This window comes from Caretta caretta, chromosome 13 (assembly GCF_965140235.1).
Source record: "Caretta caretta isolate rCarCar2 chromosome 13, rCarCar1.hap1, whole genome shotgun sequence".
NCBI lineage: Eukaryota > Metazoa > Chordata > Testudines > Cheloniidae > Caretta > Caretta caretta.
The window spans coordinates 14,358,716-14,379,097 of record NC_134218.1 but is presented as its reverse complement, the minus strand read 5'-3'; the positions used below and the strand labels follow the sequence as shown (position 1 = coordinate 14,379,097).

At 42.5% G+C, this 20,382-nt stretch overlaps 1 protein-coding gene across 8 annotated transcripts in view; it reads right to left on the bottom strand.

The window, feature by feature from the left end:
• The window catches only part of BCAS1 (brain enriched myelin associated protein 1), a 95,495-nt gene extending 75,354 nt beyond the window's left edge, over positions 1 to 20,141 (bottom strand). For 7 of the 8 annotated variants that reach the window (XM_075118754.1, XM_075118759.1, XM_075118755.1 and 4 more), the window contains exons 1-3: positions 20,056 to 20,141; positions 4,277 to 4,358; positions 3,620 to 3,704 (exon numbers count right to left, since the gene is read on the bottom strand). In XM_075118754.1, the coding sequence (XP_074974855.1) occupies positions 3,620 to 3,704; positions 4,277 to 4,358; positions 20,056 to 20,126 (238 nt within the window). In that variant the 5' untranslated portion in view covers positions 20,127 to 20,141. Of the gene's footprint in view, positions 1 to 3,619; positions 3,705 to 4,276; positions 4,359 to 19,639; positions 19,693 to 20,055 lie in introns of those variants that run through there. The other variant, XM_048820122.1, reaches the window with a different exon arrangement.
• Positions 20,142 to 20,382: the final 241 nt, after the last annotated feature.

Genomic DNA, 20,382 nt, shown 5'->3' with positions numbered 1-20,382 from the left:
CAGTCAAGGGACAGGAAGCAGGGGGGTTGGATAGAGGGTGGGGTCCCATGGGGCGGTTAGGGGCGGGGGTGTGGATAGGGATCGGGGCAGTCAGGGGACAGGGAACAGGGGGAGTTGGATAGGGGGTGGGGTCCCGGGAGGCAGTCAGGATAGGGGTCAGGGCAGTCGGGGTCTGGGAGCAGGAGGATTGGATAGGGGGTGGGGTCCTAGGGGGTGGTTAGGGGCAGGGGTCCCGGGAGGGGGTGGTCTGGGGTGGTCAGGGGACAAGGAGCGGGGGGGAGGGCAGTGTTGGATGGGTCGGGGGTTCTGAGGGGGGCAGTCAGGGGGCAGGAAGCGGGAGGGGGCGGATAGGGGGTTGGGTCCAGGCTGTTTGGGGAGGCACAGCCTTTCCTACCTGGCCCTCCATAAAGTTTCGCAACTCCGATGTGGCTCTCGAACCAAAAAGTTTGTCCACTCCTGGTTTATGAACATATGTAACATTCTTACCATGACACTTACTAAAATTGTTATAGATCAAGCCAGAGACATAGATTAATAAAAATGCATATTGGATATGTTTTCTGTCTGCAACACAAAAGTCAGGGCTCCAGAAGCTCACCTCCAAGCCTGAGTTTGCACATTCCCACCCCCTGTATTTTAGAGTCAGCAAAGTGATTTTTTTGCAATCAGTGTACTGATTTTTCTCCAGTTAAGTATAACTTGTATTAGCTTCTGGAGCCCTGACTTCTGCGTTCCAGACCAAAAACTCATCCAACGTGTAAGATTGGACTTGATTTTAGCCAAAAGTTGAGAGGAGAGGATAAAAGTGAATGTTTACACGTTTATTACTGAAATCCCTAAGAAATATTCATTTGGTTTCTAAACCTTCCTCTCATTTAACACCACTTTATTTTGGGACATAAATTATTTATATATACTAGTAACCTCATTTATTTGGTAGCTGTGCAATACCATGCACCTTGCCCTCCTTTACATCCCAATCTTGTTAGCAATCTAGAAATATGGCTTAAATCCTGAAACTCTTAACAATTTGTGTGGATGTCGGAAGACCAGAATATAGTCACGCTGAGCAGATTAAGGTCCAGATCACTGGAGCTAGGTTAATTTATACTAGCTGAAGATCTGGCATAAAATGCCCCTCTCCCCACCCCCCAATCTGATTTCTTTGCCCTGATCTCACATACACACTTACTGAAGATCAAAATAATCAACCTGTGTAACTCATTAGCAAACAAGTCAATATTGTCACAGGGCTGCAATATTTTTTCAGCTCATTTCACTGGCCTCCATCCTCTGTCAGTATCAGGTGCATCCTAACTTTCAAGGTTTTGTATGATTCTGCCACACCTATGTTGACCCTACCACTGGAGTTCATCTGGCAATTTCAAAATAAACTTTTAAATTCAGGGCATTTTATTGGCATACTTTTTATTTATAAAAAAGAATTGGCTCATCATACATTTACAGTCGTCGTAACACAGATATAATACATCTAAACATGTATTATATCTGTGTTACGACGACTGTAAATGTATGATGATCCAATTGTTGAGCAGCCCTGAGCACCCTCAACCTCCATTGAAGAATACTTTTGGCAGAGCGGCACAGGGACACAGATTAGGTAAACATTTTATTTCCTGTAGGTCTGATTCTGTTAGAAATGGTGGGATAGGAGCACTTAAAATACCCTAACATGTTTCTAACCCATGCAATCCCCATTCTTCCAACCCAGCTGGGGTGGGGTGTCTACCCCACACAAGGCCTGAGTAGGAAAAAAGGGCCAATTAACCCCATGACAGGCTGCACCTGGAGGAAAGTCAGGACTGATGAGGCCTAATTGCTGATGAAGCTGAGCTGGGCTAAGTACAAAGAGAGGAAGTATGTAGTAGGAGGAGGTTGTATGGGAGGAACTCCGGAGAGAAGGGGAGTTGGAAAGGAAAGAGGAGGAATCCTAGGGGATGTAAGCCCTGGCATCCTGCCTGCAAATGCAGACTCTCTAGCAAGAACCTGATAGGGGGTGGACTAGCCACAGGGAGTAGAGAAAGCTCCAGTAATAGCCTGGGGTGAGGGGCTAAAGAAAGATAGGATGGAGCCCAGAGAAAGAGCAATAGGGTTTGAGATTGCATACACTGTGGTTGCTAGACATAGGGTCACTGTGCTGGAACCTGGAGTAAAGAATAGGACCAGTTCCCCTATTAGCCACTGGGGAAGTGGTCTGGACTAGGCAGTAGAGCAGAAGACTGCCGGTTGTCCAGTGGGACATTGAGACCTTGGAAGGGGAGAACTGTAGTGACCTGGTAGGAGGGCCAAGCCATGAAGTGGGAGCAATCTAGTCTGGAAAGAGAGAGAGAGAGAGAGAGACACAACATGGCAAGCAACTGAAGGAGAGGGCATCAGACTTGTCGAGAGCTAGTCCCCAGATGAGTCCCTAGGAGACACTCCAGCAATGAACAGTAAACCTCCCGACACTATCTACCATCTATTCTCCTGCCTCCCCTTTCTAATGATCAGTGTCTAAGTCAGTGACCAGTGCATTCTCCACTTGGCACAAGAGCACAATGAAATCACTTGGTAACTCTACACTGGGTATCACTGGTGCTGCTGCTGACTGTTGCTCGCAGGGAGCTTTTGCTCCCATCAACACGGTATACGTTCTCCTCCGTTCCACTTGGTGACACACCTTCCCACCATGTACCCACAATCTCAGAGCATCTCTAAGAGGCGGATTCAGCCCTTCACTGGCATGGGTGCAAGCACTGGGACAGAGAAAAGGCAGTTTGGACCTCTCTTCCAGGACTTGCAAGGGTTGGTGGAGCCTTCAGGGCTGCCCTCACTTGTGCCCCTTGCTGCAATGGCTCTTCTGGGGCTATGCAGGGGCACAAAATACTTGGGAAGTAAGATGTCCCAGCCACACTGCTTCCCACCCTTAAATCATTCCCTTCCTTGTTTGGCCCACCTACAACAACTCCAGTCTATCCTCAGGTTTCAGAGTAGCAGCCGTGTTAGTCTGTATTCGCAAAAAGAAAAGGAGTACTTGTGGCACCTTAGAGACTAACCAATTTATTTGAGCTCCACAGGATGCATCTGATGAAGTGAGCTGTAGCTCACGAAAGCTTATGCTCAAATAAATTGGTTAGTCTCTAAGGTGCCACAAGTCCTCCTTTTCTTTTAGTCCATCCTCAGTCCACCCCAGAACACCCCCGCATCTTGGGCTCAGGGAGAGGCATAAAGCGTCCCTGTGCCAGGTTTTCACCTGTACTTAACCCCTTTTTGCCAGCCTGGGCTAATGATTTATCCGGTCCTAAATATTCAGTCTACTTTCAGTCTAAAGTATAACTCTTTATAGTTCAGGTGCAATTTGCAGCAGTAAACACCTAATCTGATTAAACAGCTTAATGAGAGTATTTGTATTAGCTGCTCTGTTTGGTATCTTATCTTCTTGAAAGGCCTGAGCTTTGAAAACCACAAGCCCCTATTCACAAGTCTGAGCAGACACATGAGCTAATCTCTTCATCTGACACTAAACATTGCTTCTTATTGCTTCAGCTTTAACCTTGTATCTTCCTAGCTGCTAGCAAAAGCAGAGTGGATGTGACAGTCTTCCCTTTCCAGTACATACCTTTATCGTTTACAGAAGAAACAGTCTGTACAACCTGAATTGTGACAGGTCCATTTTTAGCACTGGCTGGTGGTTCAGACACAACCTGAAACATCAAATAATATATCGTTCAGCTGCATGCCTTAGAATAAACATTTGCATGAATTTGCACACACCAGTGTAGCAGAAGATACCTGGTAAAGATTTTTAAAGTGTTTAAGTGACTTCGAAGCTTAAGTCCCATTTTCAAATTGACTTAGAACCTTAGAAACTGAGTGGAGCAATGCTTAAATATCTTTAGAAATCTGGGTTTTCATCCCTGAGGCCCAGATATTAAGGCATTTAGGCACCTAAATCAATGGAATTTATTGCTTTGTTGATCCCATCAAAGGGGACAGGAGTGAAATTCTGGCCCTAGTGAAGTCAATAGGGGTTTCCCCATTGACACCAATGAGGACAAGATTGCACCTCAAGATTATGGTGTCCATGCATCCTTTCCTCCCACACTATACACATGGGAATAGGGAATCCAGAATCCAGGCCTTAATATAGGAAGGTTGTATACAATAAGGGTGGGATTTTCAAAAGCAGAAAAGGGAGTTAGGCACCCAGATTCTTGTCCATTCTTATTAATGTAACAGTAGCCAAGGAACATTAGAATGAATATTTCTCCGTTACCTGATAATTCTCTGTTGTGCACACATTTTCTTGGTCTTCAGGTTCTTCTTGAACAGTCAAATTATTTCCCATATTTGCTGTGCTATGAAAAAAAAAACAGTTTATTGATACAAAGTTGATGCATGCCTATGAAGCAATCTATCAAATTAAGAGAAGGCAACTGACCACAGGTTTTCACAGGCACCTTAGAATTCCCGGAAAGTCCCATCTGCTTTGCAGAAAGTTGCTTCTTTATTACATCACTGTCTCTTTGATGCTACAGGCCTCATTACTTGGATACAGTCTCCTTTACTGACAACTGCTCACCAAAAAAGGGGCAGATTCACAAACATTTCTGGCTTCTTCACAAAGTTTAGTTGCAGCCGAAACATGGATTGTTTGTTAAGACTTTGTGAACTGTTAAGATATGTGAAACAAGAGCACAGAGCCTGTGTCTGCTAGCTGGAAAGAAGGCATAGGGCATGCAGGGAATTGCTCACTATTAAGACTAAAGGCAAAAACACCACGCACGTACTGAAACAAGCAGGGGTCGGGAGAAATTATCCCAACAGCTTTCACACACAGGGCAATTAAAAGGGGGAAAAAGCATGCATCTAGGCATTTTGAAAATCTGGCTCTTGTCAGAGGAATGGTGTGTGCAGTATGGCAAATCCTACAGGAGATGTTATTCCCCCATTCCTCCCTGACAGCCTCACATGCCTTGCCAATGGCATACAGAGGGTATAAAGGTCACAGATGGTGTCAGGGAGATAATTCCCCTGGCACAAAAGCAATGTAGACCCACTTGCAGCTCCAAATGTGGGGGTCATGTCCAGGTGGGGTATTTTAGTTAGGTAATAAGTTTAATTCATTAAGGACCTGATCCAACACCTATAGAAGTCAATGACTTCACTGGGCTTTAGTTCAGGCCTTAGGTGACTGGTTTAGGCATAGGCAATATATTTGAGTTAATCAGCAAGGTCTCTCTTTGACTGCCTTATATCATCTGAACTCTCCAGGTCTTTAGACTGTAAGCTCTTCATGGCAAGGAACTGCAGCTTGCTTAGCACAATGGGCCCAATACAAAGCCCAGGTTCCTATTGCCTTTCATGGGCTTGGGGTCAGGGCCTATATGCTGTTCAAGCTAAATAAACAAAAAGAAAAGAGCCTGGACCAGACCTTAAAACAGGAAATTCTCAAGTATTTTGGGACTGTTCAGTTCTACAGTCATTGGCCAACTTAGTAGTTCATTCCACTTCATCCCATTAGGTCTATTAAATGATGGTATCTGAGTGCCGCAGAGAAATAAACAAAGCTATCTTAGGCCCAAATTGTCAAACAGGCCAGGCAGTTCCATGTTTCCCTCTTTGAAAATGTGGGATCCAGTTTATTATTTTAGTTAGGCAGGAAGTACCAAATTTAGCTCTCACTTACCCCCACATGACCCTAGTCATGTTGCACAGATATACCTCAAAGGAGAGTTTTTTCTAGGTATTTGAATTAGACCATTATTAAATATTCAAGAAGGAGGAAATCCAGGGGTTGTTAAACTTTATTGGTCAGACTTTGGTTCTGCAAAACTTGTTCAGAAAAAGGTCTCCCTGTAGCTGAAGCCACTACGGTTGGAGGTTCAAATAACTGATTACAGTTAGGTCCTAAATTCTGCTTAGAGGGGCCTAAACCAGGGGTAGTTTTGCTAAACCTCATCAAGTAGGGTTTTTTCCCCAGGGACAGTTCAGAACTGGTTTCTTTTGTATGCAAACTCCCAAATTTGGTGAGATTATGGCTGAGCCTCTCTCACATCCTTGGTCCCTGTGATTTGTTAAAGGCCTGACACTGGACTGAAGTGAACATTGAAATAATCCCATTGATTTCAGTACATAAACACAGCTGATATATTGACTTCAATAAGAGTACCTGTGTGAGTACAGATTGTAGCAGGGAGCCCTGACTTCAGACTGCAGAGAAGTTTTACAAGAGGTTTATCTTTTCAGATGATATTTCATCTATACATCAGAACTTTTGGCTTATTGTGGAAAACAGCCAACATTTCCCCATGGATGTATAATGGCCCCTTGTCCTTGTTGGGTAGTTCTGTTGCCTAGCAACAAAGTAGCATGCTATCTAGAGGGAAAAAAAGGGTTCAAATCCCACTGCTTAATCTCAGTGGGGAAATTCAGGGTCTAGTTGAATCTGAAGAATTTACTTCTATTTTCCATGCAAAATGTTACCAGGCTTACCTGCTCAACAAGCAGACTATACAATTTACACAGTGTAAGCAATACTTGCAAACTATGTGTTTCACTTCCCGTGTATGCCTTAGATGTAACATCCGTGCGTTTGAAAGAAAAAGAACCCAGTATCTGGTTATTTTCACAAGAGTCTGGGGTCTGACTGTAATCTCACTTGCAGCAGTTTGATATCAGTACAACTCTAATGATTTCAATTGCATCTCAGTGGTACATTACTGAGATCAGAATCTGGGCTCAGAACTTTACATTCCTACATAGAATTAAATTTATAAATGTGACTGAAAAAAATATAATTCCAGATGAAATAAAACATCTATTGTTATTAATCATGTATATTACTGTAGTGCCTCAGGGCAAGCCCAAAATGAGGCCCCGTTGTGACAGGCACCATACAGAGTAGCAGGCAATCAAAATAACATTCACACTGAAATTCAAGAAATCCTCAGAGCTGCCTATCTCGTGGAAACCCAAAAGAGGTAAAAGCTCATTTGAAAGCTGCTTTTGATAAAAGGCTGGGGTTAACTCATTACTTCATTGGCTTGGATGATGTTGAAATTTCACAAAAAGCCAGAGAAAATTCCATCATGTGAGTGTTTGTGATATTATCCATTCAGACTTATCTCAGGTCACAGCAATTGGTCATTATTATGCATTACCAATGGCTGCTCTACAATCTAAGTGGAAATTTGGTTACTGAGAAAAAATAAGTATCAAGTCTCTTGCAATTACTATCTGGGTACAAAATGACATGGCCTGGAGTCAAGTCATGACTCTGATTCTCTAATATTGCTTTAAAAATACCCCAACAAAACATACATGTTGCTGATATTCAAGAAAAAGCAATATTCAAGCGAAAGGTCACTGCCACCTCTAGACAAAGCTAAGCATCAGTAGAAATGATTATATTCACAACACATATGCAGATAACTATGCTAAACCAGCATCACTTACATTTGCCACAACAGTCTGGTACAGACTTGTGGTTGCCTCTCTCCTGTAATCCTGCCATTATGTTTAGATATCACTGTAGCAAAGATTGGTATGACAGATTTTCAGCACCTGCATTTGGAGCCAGATTTTCAAGAAAGCTTAGCTCCTATTTGGCACCTAAATTAAATGGCCAAGATTTTTTTTTTTTTTTTCAGAAGCACTCATCATCCAGCAGCTCCCATTGTGCTGGGGACTTTTGCTCATCATAGCAAACCTACTTCTCCAGCTTCGAAGCCTGTGCAAGCATACATACTGCCCACTGACTTTGCTCTAGATTGCCAAACAGCAGGATACAACGAGGCTGCCGGCCGCAGAAGATGCTACAGCCCCAAGATGCATGCTGTAAAACTCAAGGTTTCACAAAGAGCGGCTGTATTTTTTCAAATATCCAAATATTTCCCTAGCACAGTAGGTTGCCTGCAGGAGGTTGGTTAGGTCTATTATTGAAATAGTTAAGTCAGCTCTGCAATTCAAATCAAAGCTGAATTTTTCCAAGTGCAGGGCTACTAGAATCAGGGCCCCATTTAGGGACCATTTCTATTCTCCTAAGTTATTTCCCAAGGAAAGTGCTCGTTCGGCAGGATCTTTTTGCACACATCTAGTCAGAATGGATAACATCTTCCCAGTAGGCTATTCCAGCTCAGATGACAGAAAGCAGAACTCAGTTTAAGGCAGACCCTCTCATTTTTAAGGCTGGTTGGCAAAAGAGCGGAAGCCCAGCTCCATTAACAATGTGAGTGCATAATGTGCGCAATAGTAATTGGTGCAAACTGTGACTGCCTGCCAACTTGGCTGGTTAGAGGTCCAAGCGACCATTTGTGTATGCAAATCAGTTATTTTCACATGCAATTTCAGTAAATGCACAAGTTAGGCATGAAAATGCACACACTACTTTAAATGTGCCTATGAGGGAAAACCTCACAATGGCAATGAGGAGCATTATGAATTCCTAGTTCCCTCTAGTCTGACAGGCTGAGCCTGTCAGCTGAGCACCATGTAATAGGCAGTTGGGCCAGTCTGCCTTTGCAGTACATTACCTAAAATCACAGTACAATCCCATATAAAGACATTAAGGTGGAACCCCCTCTTTCTCCAGGCCAGCAGTGTGGTGATTGGATGGGTTGCTGGATCGAGGATGTGTGCACAGCTGCATTCTCTCCTATATTTGTTCTCCGGACTTTACTCTCCAAGGCTGTCATGCCAGCTCCTTTCAGCACCAGCAAACTTACTTAGACCAGCGTTTTTGAATTTGGGTTGCCTAAAGTTAGGCTCCACAATCCATTTAGACACTGACATAAAAAGGACATCTAAATGCATGACTTTCAAAGGTGCTGAGCAGCTGCAATTCACATTTATTTAAGTGAACTGAAAGTGCTCAGTACCATTCAGAGACGTTAAGCAGAGTGAAAAGGAATACTTGTGGCACCTTAGAGACTAACCAATTTATTTGAGCATGAGCTTTCGTGAGCTACAGCTCACTTCATCAGATGTATATCGTGGAAACTGCAGCAGACTTTATATACACACAGAGAATATGAAACAATACCTCCTCCCACCCCACTGTCCTGCTGGTAATAGCTTATCTAAAGTGATCAACAGGTGGGCCATTTATGCTTTGGTGCTGAATTAACTGAATGCCTGAACCCTTAGATGTACTTTAAATTCCATGATCATCTGTAAGTTCTCTTTTAAGCAGAATCTGATCTTGTCAGTCGCTATCTGAGAGCCGTTCTCTAACTATGGACACTTTTTCTCTCAGAGCTCCCCGTTGGGTTCTCCTCATGTATTCAATCAGATTTCCCATTTTACAGGTGTGTCACTTTGTTATTTCTACTGTGGCAGCACCTAAACCCCCCAGTCATGGACCAGAACCACACTGTGCTAGGCGCTGTACAAATACAGAACAAAAAATGGTCCATGCCTCAAAGAGCTCACACCTTTCAGATACAGGCATGTAGGCAAAGTATGATTCCACATGAGATTTGCTAGCAAATCTCTCCCAGACCTAGCTTGCTGTGGGGGTGAGTATTGATATTTTTGTAGAGACACACACCATTGTGGGAATTAAGTTGGAGAATAAAGTCCTTGCCATGGTGTGGATGGAGTATAAAAGTAATTTTGCCATCAGCCTGGAGGTTTCTTTTAAGAGGATACAGATTTTTATATCAAGTTGCAACTGTAACCTTGCAGGAGGATCAATCAAACCTGGGGGATAGGAATGTAGTCTAACTGGATTTAAAAGGAAAGCATGCTATTAAGTCAGACACAACTCATGAACTGTTTTTCACCTCTTCTACTGGGAATAGGGAAAAGAAACCCCAAAAGAAATATGTTGGTTTTTTTGAACCATAGCATTTTCCACAAGGGAGAAATTCAGTCCTTTTTTGGCTCTCTATGTAAGGGTGAATGTCATCCCCCCTTCCCCCACCATCCAAAAATTATAGGTTTGGTTCTGCTGTGTGTATACCTGGTTTTACAGAGTAAAGACTGAGAAAGTAATAAATAAAAAGTGATTTCTTGCCCGGTGAAACCAGTCTGAAACTGACCCTTTAAATGCCATTTATTGACCAATCTAAGATTATTACAGCAAGCTGTGTCATATAACATTCAGTAATACAGGAAAGTACACAGGGAGGTCAGGCATTCAGTTAATTCAGCACTGACACAGCCCATATGCTTTGCTTAAAATCCCTTTACAATCAATCAGGCTTAGTTCTCTTTTTTCACTATGTTCTGTGCCTAAGGAACAGCGAGTTTTGCTACTGATTTCAGGGGGAGTAGGACTGCATCCTAAACCCATAAGTACATCATATTGAATCTGCTCGTATGCTGCTGCAGTGAGAAAAATAAAATAAATGCAGAACAAAGGAGTACAAGGACCTGTCACTAAATAAATATCCAGCTGAATAAAGAAACTTTTGATCTGAGCCATATGCAACCAAGGAAGAAATAGGGCAGGGGCAGGGCCTTCAGAAAATCCCCTTCCTACCTTTATAGAAGTCATCCAGCTCTCAGATACCCTTTGTAGAAGATAGCTGGGATGGGTTTGGGGCTCTGAAGCTGAGAGGGAAGGGGACACAGGACTCGTGAACTCTTGAAGGAGAGTTTATACACCTTACACGGAAGGGACACAAGGGAGGAGTGAAATTGCTCACTCTGAGCAAACAAGAACCACCCTAGAACAATTCAAACTGCAACAAAGCTGTGGCCACCCATTCAGAAAGTGCAAAATTAAAGTCCTTATGGTTTCACATTCAATCTTTGCAAGACAGGAGTGGATTTCAAGACATGCATTAATCAAAAGGGAAGGGTAAACTAGCTAATGTTTTTTTTTCCCACTGAATGCATCCGATGAAGTGAGCTGTAGCTCACGAAATCTTATGCTCAAATAAATTTGTTAGTCTCTAAGGTGCCACAAGTACTCCTGTTCTTCTAGCTAAGACTGGCATTTATAGTCACACCTCAGGGTCTCATGGGAAATCTTACCAGGAAATGACAATTCAACCAGTCCCAAGAAAGCTTTAATAGTCCTATGCAATTTGGTAAGAATCTCTCTTGGAACGTCTGTTTCCTTTTTTGTCTTTCTGTCTTTTTGCACTAAGCATCAGGTAGAAAATGCTGATGCACAGCAAAAAACAACGTGCACCAGCCACACTGAAGAATAAACAAACCAACACACAGCTTTGCAGCTGCATACTTGGCAGAAGTTAACATGAGAACAGATAGATCTAGGTTGAATCGTGGGGCAGTAATGGTACGCAATGGAAACAACAGCACAGCCCAAGATACAGGAGAAATCATAACAGTGTCAGTTACCTTGTACAGGTTCTTGCCAAAGAGTTCCACGACCACTGAGACAACCTGGAGCTGTTCAGGTGGAAGTGCTGCAGTCCCTTAGCAAACAGCTGCCAGCGGTGGCTTGTTGTGCCTTTAATAATCTGCTATCAGAATGCTCACTAACACTAGGTGCAAATATACAGAGGGGTGGAGTGCTCTACTCCACCAGCCCTGTCAAACTATTTTCTGTTCCTGGATGTTAGGGACACTCAAACCTGTTCAGTTACATCCATTTGCTTCATTTCCCCCCCTGCTGAGTTCTTACACTGGGCTATCCAAGCAGCAATAAATTCTCTCTCCTCCTGGGAATAACAACTGTTTGCTGAACACTGTTTAAAAAAAGCACAATTCTCCCTCACATTGGCAAAATACGCCAAGTGAAAATTATTCCCTGCTTTTCTGTTCAGTGTTGATGAGATGGATCTTAAATTTCCTTCTGGAAAGTGCAATCATATTTAGCAATTTAGAGCATTGTGAAATATTAACTATTTAATCCTTATGATGCTCTTAATAGGTATTACTATTTCACATATAGACTTTGGGACAGGGACTGTCTTTTTGTTCTGTGTTTGCACAGGGCTGAGCATAATGGGGTACGGAAGCATGACTGAGGGGCTCTATGGTGCTCCTACAATACAAAATAAGAATTTCCTGTTTTACAGATGGGGAAAATGGAACACCCAGGAGTGAAAAGATTCACACAAGGACACAGAGCAAGACAGTTTCAGAGCTGGGATTAAGACTCAGAAGTTTCCATTTCTTGGCCCCATACGCAGAGTATTAGACCATGTCACTTCACTTACATGCTTCTTCAAGCCGTAGCGGTGTGACATACAATGTGAAAATTATCTTAAGTTATTACTGGAGTGTCATGTGGCACACTTCCTCTGCAGCCCTGTCAGGGTGGCACAGATAACCTATCAATTTCAAGTGTTCAACTCTATTAATCGGCTTGCTTCTAGCCCTGCATTTCTGTGCAATACCTGATCTCAGAACTCAGCTAAATTAGAAAGCTAATGCATTCCATCCATTTCTTTCCACATCCCATCTTGCTCATTTCCCTTTTATTATTATTCTTGAAACAGGAAGAGACCCCTGGTTTAACTGCTATGGTATCCTGTCCCCAAGAGTTTCAGTGCCAGAGGCTTCATCCACCAGAAAACCACACAAGTAAAAATCCTGCATAACTGTGTAATTAATATACCATTGGCCCAGATCTATGGGTGTGGATAGGAAACCATCCTGATCAACCCATACCATGAAGCATGCAGATTGTCACCCCAGCTAATGTCACTTCAGGTGCTGTTTTTGTTAAAACAACAACAACAATTATTATTAGCTTTTTATAACCTATTAAGCTATTTGCCCAAGTAACACCATACATCCTGGGCTTACCCCACAGAGAGCAAAATTTGATTGTAGTGGCCACAACCAACTGTCAAAAGTGAGGTTTTCACTGATCAGCAATTTGGAAACTGCTTATGCAGTAGTGAATGGCAAATTGAACACAGAGTTCCAATATAAACCAACTGCCAAATTCTAGTTACATCCATTAGAACCTGGCAGTCTCTGTTTGCTTGACTTGGTCTTCTTTGGTTACTGTGGGATGACCACTCGCCCCAGGAACCTGGCTACTTATGAAACCTAGTTGGGAAGCTTGAACCAGTAGGAAGCAATTGAAAATTTTCATTTAGCATGTGGTGTATGGCTCTCTGTACTTGCCCTATGTTATCAAAGAGCCACTAGGTATAACTTAACATTTATTAAGTTGGGAAGGAAGTGGATTTTCCATTCTGTGGGAAATTCCACAAGTTGGAGTTGTTTTCCCTGTTCTGAAACAGAATGAAGACAAACATTTTGAAATTTCCCATAAAACAATTCTGGAAAAAAAACAAATATTTTCTTCCAATAAAATTAAAATGCCTTGCTCCACTTGGATCATTTTTATAATATAAAATTTTTAAAGAAAAAGCTGTTTTGAAATGAAAAACAACACTTCTGTTCCAAAAATGTTGAAACTGAATGTTTTGACATTAAAACACTTCATGTTTTTTTTCTAAAACGGGGAGAAACACACATCAAAACTGACATTTCCACAAAGTATTTTGCTTTTGACAAATTGGCAGTGTGATGGAAAAACGTTGTCAGAAAATTTCTGGGCAGCAGTAACATTTATCCCCTGATTTCAAATCTAGGATCAGACCTTGTAATCATTTGCTTAGTTTTTAAATCTACTTCTTACTCTACTTTGACTCAGGCAAGTCTCAGTTGATAGATTGTCTGAGTCAGCACTGAGGTGAAGCAGAGCAAGGACCCTGGATTTCCACACCACTGTCGTTTTCAGAATTCACTATACGTTATCCAAAACATAATGATGACTGCCATCTGCATCATCATGTAGAGAACACTGAAACAAAACCAGTCCCTGTCTCTCTGTCAATGAGCAGGACATTCTTCTATTCAGCCTCTAACCCATGGTATTTACACTATAGGCTGTTTGCTTTCTTTTATTTACCAAAGGATTTTCTTTTCACCATTACTTACCCGGGCATTTTTCCTCACTGTGTCACTGGATTTGGTTTGATCTGGGTGGAACTCATTTAACATTTTAATCTAAATGCTTGTTTGCATTCTGCTTCTCTGCAGACATCAGTGGCATGAGACAGCGGTTAAATCTGCTTCCCTTATCAAACAATCCCAATTCCTCCTACCTTGGAAGTCAAAGACGGAGTTTGGATCTTTCTCAGTTCCCAGCATGTTCACAAACAGGCTGATCCTACAAGGTGCTGAGGGCCCTGAACTCCCATGGGACTCAACAGATGTCTGAAGTCAAAGCCCCACACTCCCTTTATAACTCATTTTCTCTTACCTGATTTGGTAAGAAGTATTTGTGACAGCAAAAAATAACCCGTTATAGTCCTATATACACTGAAGTAAATGAAGTTACACCAGGGATGAATCTGCCTTGGTGAGGGCCCAGATTCACTTCTTGTAAATTCCAGGCAACCTTAATGAAGTTAGTGGAATTCCCACTGGCATAGCTGAGAGCAAAACCTAGTTTTATTTCTGTTAAGAGGATTTTATTTTTCACAGACATCTCTTAATGTACAATTACCCACTGCCAGATCATAGCTGCTTCTGAGAAATATTTCAGTACCGCTTTTATTGTCCCTTTTATATCCAATTCAAAGATATTCTAAATATTCATAGACTGAAAGAGATAGGAGCTGACATCCAGTACAGACCAATGGCCCATCTAGTCTAGTATCCTGGTTTTGATAGTGGTTCCTGCAGAATGCTCCTAATTATGCAGTTATTTATGCTCAATAGAGGTTCTGGGGGAGAGAGAGTCGGGTGCCAGAAAGAATTCCTCCTCAAGGAAAGGAAACTCTATGCTGCCCTGGTGGCACAATGGCTTCAATTATCTCCCAGCAATCAAAAATACTGCATTTTCTATCAGGAATTTTTAATGAGACTGTCACTATTGAAATCTTGTCTAGGAGGTGCTTCCCAGAGCAGCTCAAACTTGTGCATCTGACAGCTTCATAAACCTTCCTGTTAAATTATACAGGGGCACTGGACCATTAATCAACTAGCTAGTCATTTTCTTTTATTCATGTCCAAAATTTATGCCAGCACAAATCAAATGTTTACAACTGAAGAGAGGTTTGAAAAGTTAGTCCATTTGTGCACCCATTTTGTTCCCTGCATTATCTGTGATCCTGTAACAGGGCTGGCCCATTGATTTGGTATGGGGGTCGGGATTGTTAACAGGCTATTATATTTAAAGCTGATTGAATGGAACAGGAGTAAAGTAGGTAACAATACATACATATCAACACTAGAGGGAGCTAAGTAAGGAATCCAGGGGAGAATGGTGGAGAAAAACAAGGTGGAGCTGTGATTCAATTTAATCTATTGAATAATTGCTTATTTCAACCAAAGTGCAACACAGGCTATAAATTGTCCTTCCCCCTTCAATCCAATTGGCAGAGGGATAGGCTGGGGTCATGAGTGTCTCACCTCCTCCCCTTCTGTCAGTAGGGCTAAGATTGAGTTAACCCTTTTGTTTTCCAACCTGCACAGAGACTCCAAAGGAGAAGATCCTGTGGTGCCGACAGCCTTCCATCTTTTCTAAGCAGTCACTGACCATGAAGTGAGAGAAGAATCAACATTCATTGGTCCCTTGATAGGTCTTTAAGTTTATTGTGGCATGACTCATAAGTTCAGCTGTGAAGTCTGAGTCAGCTCCTACTGATGCTTGTTTAATTCACAATTACTAATGGACATTACAAATAAAAGGATTTCCACAATGAAAAATTCCAGGTTCACTGAGTCCAAGTGCATTATCACCCAAGATGCCAGAATAGGGTAATCTGTAGGCATTTCTGACACCTTTAGGTGCATCTCAAGAAAACCAGTTAAAATTCACAGAACTCCTCAAAAGTAACTTAACTGGAATGAATCTGATATGGTTACAACAAATAGTGTGGCAAGAAAACAATAATTCTGTTTCACAAAAAGTTGAGGTTACAAAATTTGTTCTCTTTCCGATTGGAATGAAACCAAACCCCTTTGGAATTTTTCCACAAGAAGATATGAAAGAGACAACCCCAGAATAATTAACAGCCCTGTGGTTAGAGCACTCAACTTGAATCTGGATCCCCATCCCAAGTCAGTGCCCTAGCCACAGGGATATGGAGCAAGTCGCTCTGGACTAATAAATATTGAATTATTTATACAGAGAATGTCTCTCTAATCCAGTGATTAGAGCACATACCTCGGATGTGGGAGAGCCAGGTTTAAGTTGAATGTCCTAGTCACTGGGCTATTGCCTATTCTAGGGATGGGTCACTCTCTTAGACTAAAACAACTAGGAGTCCTTGTGGCACCTTAGAGACTAAGCCCTGGTCTACACTAGGACTTTAGGTAGAATTTAGCAGCATTAAATCAATGTAAACCTGCACCCGTCCACACGATGAAGCCCTTTATTTTGACTTAAAGGGCTCTTAAAATCGATTTCCTTACTCCACCCCTGACAAGTGGATTAGCGCTTAAATCGGCCTTGCCGGCTCGAATTTGGAGTACTGTGGACACAATTCAATGGTATTGGCCTCCGGGAGCTATCCCAGAGTGCTCCATTGTGACCGCTCTGGACAGCACTCTCAACTCAGATGCACGATTGTTTGCCGTTGCTCTGATGCAGGGAGGGGCGACTGAGGACACGGCTTACAGGGTTGGCTTCAGGGAGCTAAAATCAACAAAGGGGATGCCTGTACATCAAGGAGTATTTCAGGCAGGACTTCACGGAGGGTTCCAATAAGAAATGGTGCACCTAAGTTATTGTTCTTATTGGAACAAGGAGGTTAGCCTGGCTTCTGATTGATACATGGCTAGATTTACCTCGCTGCACCTTCTCTGTGAGTGACTGCATTGTGACCTAGAGGAATGAGTCCCCTAGACAGGGGACGGGGGGAAGCAAATGAGTACAAAACAAATCTGGTCTATTTCTTGTTTTGATCCACTCCATCTATCTTTTACATCTTTGGCTGGCAGCAGACGGTGCAGAAGGACTGCATGCCATCCACATCTCATGGCTGCTCGGCAGAAGATGGTACAGTACGACTGCTAGCCATCCTCATCTCTTGCCTGCCTGGCAGAAGATGGTACAGTACGACTGCTAGCAATCCGTATCGCCTGCCTGCTCACCATAAGACGGTTCAATAGGACTGACTGCAGGACTAAAGAGAATGACCTGGTCAAGTCACTCCAAATTTAGTCCCTGCACCCATGTCTGCCCAGGCGCTCCCAGCCGACGTGGCCAGGAGCACCTCGGACACGACGAGGATGGCTACCAGTCGTATTGCACCATCTGCTGCCAGAAGGCAATGGGTTGCTGCTACTGTGTAGCAATGCTGTACCGCGTCTGCCAGAACCCAGGAGACATACGGTGACGGTTACCTGAGCGGGCTCCATGCTTGCCATGGTATGGCGTCTGCACAGGTAACTCAGGAAAAAAGGCACAAAACGATTGTCTGCCCTTGCTTTCACGGAGGGAGGGAGGGAAGGGGGGGCCTGACGATATGTACCCAGAACCACCCGCGACAATGTTTTAGCCCCATCAGGCATTGGGATCTCAACCCAGAATTCCAATGGGCAGCAGAGACTGCGGGAACTGTGGGATAGCTACCCACAGTGCAACGCTCCGGAAGTCGACTCTAGCCTCGGTACTGTGGAAGCACTCCGCCGACTTAATGCATTTAATGCACTTAGAGCATTTTCTGTGGGGACACACACACTCGAATATATAAAACCGATTTCTAAAAAACTGACTTCTATAAATTCGACCTTATTCCATAGTGTAGACATACCCTAACAAAACATGATACAGTTCTACAATGACCTAGAATAAATTTCTTAGTCTCCAAGGTGCCACAAGGACTCCTCGTTGTTTTTGCTGATACAGACTAACATGACTACCTCTCTTAGACTACGAATTCTCTCCTGGACGTGAGAAACTTTCCCCCTGAAAGTTTATTCAAACATATATTCCCAAGAAAAGTTTTGGTCTTTCAATTAAAAAAAATCAAAAAATTCCTGAGCAGCTTTAGTTACATATTAGGTAATTCCAGTGTCACCATCTACAAGTATTTGAAAGGAGTATAGGGCTAAAGGAAAGCAAAGGGTGAATAAGGAGGTGTCACTAGTGATAATGGGCTAAAGCTAGTGGAACTCACTCAACAACGTCCCCACTGACTTCTATGTAATCTTTCTACATCACATTTAACACCAAGGTATTTGAATGTCTCTGTGAGACTTTTCCCTACTAAAGGCATTAGAATTTGGCCCCATAGGATTAAGAAAGCTAGGAAATTTTATACTGAATATCAGGAAAAAAAACAAAACACATTCACCTTGAGGGCTGTTGCCTGATCTTGCAATAAAGGTGGCAAAGGCTCTATCCTTGCTAACATTTACATCTAGGCTTGATAAAGCCCTACAAATTATACTGTAAAAAATAATGGCCTGTCTTTTTTCCCAGCTGTAACATTGTTTCTAGGAGAGTGAGACTGGGAACTCCCAGGGTCAGACAATTTTGTCAGTTGAACATAAGTCCCTTACTTAGTACTTAACCCACCCTGGGATAGTTTTCTAGATACCCAAATGAAATGCAATGGATAAAGTTGCTATAGCTTTTATGCTTAGTGATTCCTGGTGACAACCGGAGGAATTTCAGCTTTCAGTTGATTTTTTTAATAGACACAATACCCACCTGCTGAAGTGAAGAAACAGAATGACAGAGCCAGAAGAGTACCCAGAAGTCACCAACTACAGGACAGGCCCAACAAAGAAAATAACAGAACGCCACTAGCCATCACCTTCAGCCCCCAACTAAAACCTCTCCAACGCATCATCAAGGATCTACAACCTATCCTGAAGGACGACCCATCACTCTCACAGATCTTGGGAGTCCTTGCTTACAGACAGCCCCCCAACCTGAAGCAAATACTCTCCAGCAACCACACACCACACAACAAAAACACTAACCCAGGAAACTATTCTTGCAACAAAGCCCGTTGCCAACTGTGTCCACATATCTATTCAGGGGACACCATCATAGAGGCTTGTTCATCTGCACATCTACCAATGTGATATATGCCATCATGTGCCAGCAATGCCCCTCTGCCATGTACATTGGCCAAACTGGACAGTCTCTATGTAAAAGAATAAATGGACCCAAATCAGACATCAAGAATTATAACATTCAAAAACCAGTCAGAGAACACTTCACTGTCTTTGGTCACTCAATTACAGACCTAAAAGTGGCAATTCTTCAACAAAAAAACTTCAAAAACAGACTCCAACGAGACTGCTGAATTGGAATTAATTTGCAAACTGAATACAATTAACTTAGGCTTGAATAAAGACTGGGAGTGGATGTGTCATTACACAAAGTAAAAGTTGTGGCACCTTAGAGACTAACCAATTTATTTGAGCATAAGCTTTCGTGAGCCACAGCTCACTTCATTGGATGCATCACAAAAAGCTCATGAAAAGCTTATGCTCAAATAAATTGGTTAGTCTCTAAGGTGCCATGAGTACTCCTTTTCTTTTTGCGAATACAGACTAACATGGCTGTTACTCTGAAACAAAGTAAAACTATTTCCCCATGTTTATCCCCACCCCCCACCGTTCCTCACACATTCTTGTCAACTGCTGGAAATGGCCCACCTTGATTATCACTACAAAAGGTTCCCCCCCCCGCCCCCTCCCCGGCTCTCCTGCTGGTAATAGCTCACATTACCTGATCACTGTTGTTACAGTGTGTATGGTAACACCCATTGTTTCATGTTCTCTGTGTATCTCAATCTCCCCACTGTATTTTCCACTGCATGCATCCGATGAAGTGAGCTGTAGCTCACGAAAGCTTATGCTCAAATAAACTGGTTAGTCTCTAAGGTGCCACAAGTCCTCCTTTTCTTTTTGCGGATACAGACTAACACAGCTGCTACTCTGAAACCATCATAATTGTTAACGATGTATTTTATTTAGACACTGCCATTTAAAGAGGCTATGAAAAACAGAGAATAATTGCTTCAGCACAGGAAGCTGTAGGAAAGCTGAATCATCAGTAATTATTGCCATACCACCACTATTTCTCTGTGGGAACTGAGAGCCACACTCTGTTTAGATGTCACTGATCTAAGTAACTTCACTTACCTCAAGGAAGTCTTTTCAAGTTTACTTTTGGGTAAGAGCAGAATTTGGCCTAGATATTTCAGTTGAAACATGGCTGAAAATAAAAAGCATTTGCTAATGTTCTTTAACAGATGGTTTGGAGTGTGATGTTACAATTTCAATCATAATTCATAGTCTATGCTGTAAAATGGGAAATTTTGTGGGAAAGGTTGTTTTCCTCTTCCTCTTCAGCAGAAAAAGGTTTTTTCTGTCTTTAAAAGAGCGTTACAAAATATAAACCGGCTATTTCTTCATGTGGGAGCTTCCTGAACAGATGAAAGGTTACTGTGTCAGAACCAAAACAAGGAG